The sequence below is a fragment of the Myotis davidii genome, unplaced genomic scaffold, assembly GCF_000327345.1.
Source record: "Myotis davidii unplaced genomic scaffold, ASM32734v1 scaffold436, whole genome shotgun sequence".
Lineage (NCBI taxonomy): Eukaryota > Metazoa > Chordata > Mammalia > Chiroptera > Vespertilionidae > Myotis > Myotis davidii.
In genome coordinates, this window is record NW_006292604.1 from 1,764,871 (window position 1) to 1,770,874 (window position 6,004).

The 6,004-nt window shown below is 44.7% G+C and overlaps 1 protein-coding gene across 8 annotated transcripts in view; it reads left to right on the forward strand.

The window, feature by feature from the left end:
• Positions 1-5,275: 5,275 nt before the first annotated feature.
• NAA15 (N(alpha)-acetyltransferase 15, NatA auxiliary subunit) overlaps positions 5,276-6,004 on the forward strand; it is a 73,900-nt gene continuing 73,171 nt past the window's right edge. For 2 of the 8 annotated variants that reach the window (XR_001514246.1, XR_001514247.1), the window contains exon 1: positions 5,276-5,650. Coding sequence is in view for 5 of the 8 variants with exons in the window: in XM_015565515.1 (XP_015421001.1) it covers positions 5,597-5,650 (54 nt within the window). In the remaining 3 variants the exon portion in view is untranslated. The remainder of the gene's footprint in view (positions 5,651-6,004) is intronic. The other 6 variants (XM_006766057.2, XM_015565514.1, XM_015565515.1 and 3 more) reach the window with 5 other exon arrangements.

Consider the following 6,004-nt stretch of genomic DNA (forward strand, 5'->3'; position numbering starts at 1 on the left):
TTTTAGCTGCCAATTTTAGGCAAATGACTTAACCTCTGTATGCCTCCATTTTCAATCTGTAACATAAAGCCTATGTATAGGGTCGTTGGGACACTTAGTCTGTACACAACTTGGTTTTGCCTGTTAAAAACATTGTACTGATCAGTAGGTTTTGTCTCTTTCACAGTTGAACCAGATTTATGGACATTCTATTCTCAATTTGATCTGATGTGTAAGGACCTTGCAAAAATAGGTACGTATAGGTAAAAGAGATAATAAGTTTTAATAATTTAATCCTTTGAATCTTATGCCATTTAGTTTCGTTTTAAACGCAAAATAAATGTTAGCAAACCTCTTTTCCTTGCATATTTTCTTTTTTTGTTAATCCTCACCCAATGATATAGTAGAGTGTGTGTGTCTGTATATAAATATATAAATATATTTGTAAATATACAAATATATGTTTGTAAATATACAAATAAAATACATTTCCATTGATTTCAGAGAGGAAGGGAGAGGGAGAGATAGAAACATCAGTGATAAGAGAGAATCATTGATCAGCTGCCTCCTGCACGCCCCCTACTGGGGATTGAGCCTGCAACCCAGACATGTGACCTTGGCTGGAATTGAACCCGGGACCCTTCAGTCCTCAGGCCAATGCTCTATCCATTGAGCCAAACCAGCTAGGGCATGGTATTTTCTTCCATTGATTTTTAGGGAGAGGAAGGGGGGGGAGAGAGAGAGAGAGAGAGAAACATTGATATGAGAGAGATACATCTATCAGTTGCTTCCTGCACGTGCCCCACTGGGGTCCTGGATCAAACCCACAACCCAGGTACATGCCCTTGACTGGGAATCAAACCCCTGACCAACACTGCCGGCCAACACTCCCACCACAGAGCTGCACCAGCCAGGGCCCTTCTATGTTTTCTTTAGCTATGTTATTAAAATTTTTTAAACCAAACATTATTAACTAAAGAGTAAAAAATAATTGTTTATGCTTTCTGGTTCACTTTTACTAGTACATGTAATGGATGGCTAAATAGATTGCTAAGATGTGAGTCACTTTATAGTTTGTAACCTAGTTTGAGTCTCTTGGGCTCACGCTCAAGTAAGCAAACCACTCAGCTAATATGCTGACTGAGTTGTTGGTTCTCAACTTCTTCTCTTCTTGTCCACTCAGCACCTAGTCAGTTGTATATCCTTTCTACATCATCCCTTGGAAGCTTGTCCTGACACAGCTCTTGCTAGAATCCAACAAGTTGGAACAGGAACCTGACTCAGAGCATACAGAGCCAGTAAGCCAATTGCCCATTTGAGTACTGCTGCTGGAAAAGGCTGTTTTGTTCTTTTGGCCCCTTTTACTGGTGTATATTTTGGGAGAGTGATAAAGTATAAGCCCATTTCTCTCAGTGTGTTATAGCTGATGGAACCCTACACTTGGAGTAGGCCGCTGTAGGTGAAACCACATCTTGAAAAGAATCCCGGTGAAGCAATTCCTGCCAGGAGCTAATAGCTGCGATGTTTTGGTAGAAGTTGCTATGTGATATTTATTTAAGCATTTCCAGAATTTGACTGCTAAAACTTTATTTATGACCCAGGCAAAGGGAAAGGAGATTTGAATAGCAGCTAGGAAACCAGACTTTTTAGTCCCTGATTTTCCTGCCGGGAAACTTCTTACTCAACTTACACCTCCTAAGGAGGGTTAATGAAGAGCAAGACTTGAAACAGTATAAAATGTAAATTATATATATGTTTATTGATTTATGATCCACAAGAAGACTATACATCAAATTCAGGATCTGGAGAGAGATGAAGTGCCTAATGTATCTTTAAGTTTTTATTTAACTTACTGAAGTAATCACAAAATGTTAACATTTGTTAAATCTGGGTGGCAAATACATATTTCTTTTCTGTTGTTTTTCTATAAAATTTAAGTACTTAATAATTAAGGCATAAAAGTCAATAGAGAACATCTTACATATGTGAAGATGAATGAATTTAACTCTACATAACCCTTTTTGTAGAATTAAAGTTTGTCAGGTAAATTATGTATTTACTAGAGGCCTGGTACACGGATTCGTGCACTGGTGGGGTCCCTTGGCCTGACCTGTGGGGATCGGGCCGAAACCACAGTCTGACATCCCCTGAGGGGGTCCTGGATTGCAAGATGGTGCAGGTCAATCAGGACCCCACCGGTGCACAACTGGGGCTGGGGAGGGATCTTGGGAGGGTTCCAGGGTGTGTCTGGCTTGTCTCACCCAGTCCCGATGGACCCCCGCCTCCCCCAGCAGCAAGCTAACCTACCAGTCGGAGATTCTGCTCCCTGGTGGTCAGTGAACGTTATAGCGACTGGTCAAATGGTCCAATGGTTGGACACTTAGCATATTAGGCTTTTGTTATATAGGATTTTTGGTTAAGATTTTTAGGGATGAGGCATTTTGACAATAATCATATGCAAATATTTGGGGTTAGGTGAACTACCCACCACCACTATCATCGTTACTGTCACCATCTAGCCTTGGATATGTTAACTTCTTGGATAGCTATCATTAACAGTATAAGTGGGATCTTGATCTGTTAAAAAGTGGTGATCTACCAGAGTACATATTTTATTGTTGAGTTCAGGCTATGAAGTCTCTGACTATGTGGTTCAACTGTTACCTGTATCAGTAGGTCCATTTTAATGAGGATATGACTCAGATAAATGTTGACTCAATTAGTATTCACTGAATCTTAAAAATTGGTATTTATTTGTTATCAGCCAAAAAGAATGTAACATTACCAAAGCATATTGCTGGCTCATCTATTTAGGTGCTTAGCTTCTGTTGGAAACTACTGCTTGTTTTGAAAGACAAGAAATGCTCTTCCCCCAAGGGGAAAACAGTATATTATTTTCAGGTTACATTTAGAAAATCATAGCAAATGATACTGCTATAGGGACTTTTGGCTATGAAGCCATCCTAACCCTAAACATAAACCTAACCGTAAGCTGAATCCTAACTCAAAACCTAAACGTAACTAAATCTAAACCTAACCCTAAAATTAACCTAACTCTAACCCTAAACCAAACCCTAATCCTAAACCTAACCTTAAAGCTAACCCTAACATAACCCTAAACTTAACCCCTACTGCTAACCATAACCTAACTTTAATCCTAAATATAATCTTAATCCCAACACTAACCCTAACTTTAACCTTAAACATAATCTTAAAGAAAACCCTAAACTTGAAGTTAGACAATTTTTCTATCTTTTTATAGTTCAGATAGTTAAAAGAAAGACCTTTTAAAAGGGGGCAGTGAAGTTCAAATGTTACTACAAATTAAAAACTGTTTTTATGAATTCTATGTTTGTTCTGTTGTGTTTTTTTTAAAGTTATGATAAAAAAAAACTGGCCATATTCCAAAACTCAAACTCAGTTTCCTATAGATAAAATTTTCTTTTTTTAAAATATAATTTTATTGATTTCAGAAAGGAAGGGAGAGGGATAGATAGATAGAAACATCAATGATGAGAGAGAATCATTGATTGGCTGCCCCATGCACGCCTTCTACTGGGGATCAAGCCCACAACCTGGGCATGTGCCCTTGGTCGGAATCAAACCTGGGACCCTACAGTCCACAGACCAACGCTGTATCCACTGGGCCAAACCAGCTAGGGCAGTAAAATTTTCTTAATGAAATTTTTGGAGATCACAGAAATTGAGGAGATTTCAGGATTTGACTACTAAAACCTTATTTATGACCCAGGCAAAAGGAGAGGGCATTTGAGATAGCAGAAAGCCCAGCATTAGTCCCAGACTTTTCCACTGGGAAACTTTCCAGAGAAAGTTAAGGAAGAAGAAGCTGAAACCAGGAAAATACCTGAGTAAATAAATTTAATATTTTTTAAAAAATTGATTTCAGAGAGAGGAAGAGAGAGGGGGAGAGGTATAGAAATATCATTAATTAACTGCCTTGCACGCCCCCTACTGGGGATTGAGCCAGAAACCTGGGCTAGTACCCTGATTGGGAATCCAATATGACCTCCTGGTTCATGGGTGGATGCTCAAACATTGAGCCACACCGGTGGGGCTGGGTAAATAAATTTAAAAGAGCAATGTTACGTATTATATAATGATTCATGACACAGAAAATGCTATGAATCGAATTCAGGATCTGGAGAAAAATCATAAAAAATAATCAAGGGGCTCTGGCTGGTGGGGATCTGTTCTCAGTGGTTAGAGCAGATCATGTGGAAGGAAACCAGTCCATGTGTCTCTCTCACATCCATGTTTCTCTCTCTCTCTTCCCCTCCCATCCTTCCTCCCTTCCACTTCTCTCTAAAAGCAATGGAAAAAATATCCTCAGGTGAGGATTTTAAAAAAGTAATCAAGGGTAAAAATGGCTCATATGATATGAAAAACTGTAGATTATCAATGGAATGCCACTTTTAAAACTTAGTTTTACTGTGATTGTTAATGAAATGACATATATGTAGAAGATGCCCTGGCGGGTATGTAGTCTGACCTTTGCCTACTGCAATAGTTTTCTAGTATCCTTGCCAGATCTTCTCAGGCTTCTAAGATTTGAGGATTTCTGGAGATGGGGATTTCACCGAGTCACACTGTAAAGCACTAGCTTGAAGCTAGGTCCAGGGAAGTCAGTGTCCCTAATGCTACTACCCAAGGTGACTCAGCCACTCGTCAACCCGGCAGTGCATGGCCTCCGCCATGAAATAAAAACACACCCTTGAACTTTCAGATGCTTCTCTGGCAAGTGCAAAATGACATTCTGGGTCTGGCCGACTACCTTCACAGGCTGGTCCTAAGGAATAAACGGAGCCGCCAGTACCCCAGCCAAGTCCATTTAATTGCTCAAGCTCTTCCGTGCTTTTTAGACTCCATTAAGCCCTCTCCTCTCCATATCTCTTTACTAGTCCCCACTGGCGTGAAACCTTCTTTTTCTCTCCGCCTCTGCTACTGAATTCGGCACTTTGTCCAGGATCAAACACAGCGCTTCTTGAACGCCTGCATTTAAGCACTTCAGGCTCAAGCTGCGATCAGTCTGGGAGAGTCGATCCAATGAATGAAAGGCCAGCGTAGCAGTAGGAAGGCTGCTGTTTTTAACGCAGAGGCGGTCGGAGCCAGAGAGGACCACAGTCCGCGCTCTCTCGGTGCCTCGGTGATTGCCAGCGGCGAACGGGTGGGCGGGGCCTCTGCGACCCTCTCTGCCCTGGCCCCTGGGCCGGCCTCCAGGTTTCCCAGCAAGCTCCGGGGCAGAGGAGGTGGGGAAAGGAGGTCATCGCGCCTGCGCGCTCGGTGGCATGACCCGGGTGGGAAAGCCCTTCGCGTCCGCCATTTTGGCTGCCTCTGTCGGTCCGTTCAGTTACCACGTGAACCGCCGACGGAGACCCGTGGTGGGTGGGGGGGAAGCGGCGGCCGCGTAAAGTGAGAAAGGGAAAAAGACAACGAAGGGGAAAGGGGTGTCGCGGCTGGGCGGCGCGGTGACACCCGAGGCCCGGTCGCGGCGGTGGATCGGGGCATTCAGGGCTGCAGCCCCCAGGGAACGGCGGCGGTCGGACAAACACACTGACCGAGCCGGGCGGTGGCGGGAGCAGCGGGAGGAGCCGGAACGATGCCGGCCGTGAGCCTCCCGCCCAAGGAGAACGCGCTCTTCAAGCGGATCTTGGTAAGTGTGAGGCTCCGGGCCAGCCGTGGGCAAAATCCAGCCGGTTCCCGGGCCTGTCACCCGTAACCTCGGCCCGACGGGCTCCGAGCCACCCTCGCCCGGGACCCCGCCTTCGTTACTTGTCGTCTGGTGGCGGAATGAACTCTGTCGCCCCCTCCCTCTGGCTCCCGCTTCGGCCCGTGCGCCGGGGGCCCGCGGCTTCCTCCTCGGGTCCCCTCGCTTCAGAGGCCGTGGTCCCTGGCTAGGCCCTGTCCTCCCCGCTTCTCGTTTGCCGGTATCCACATCCCTCCCTGAGCGACGGAAGGAGAGGCCGGGCCTGGAGGAGGGAAGCCGGCACCGGGGCCGGAGCCGCGG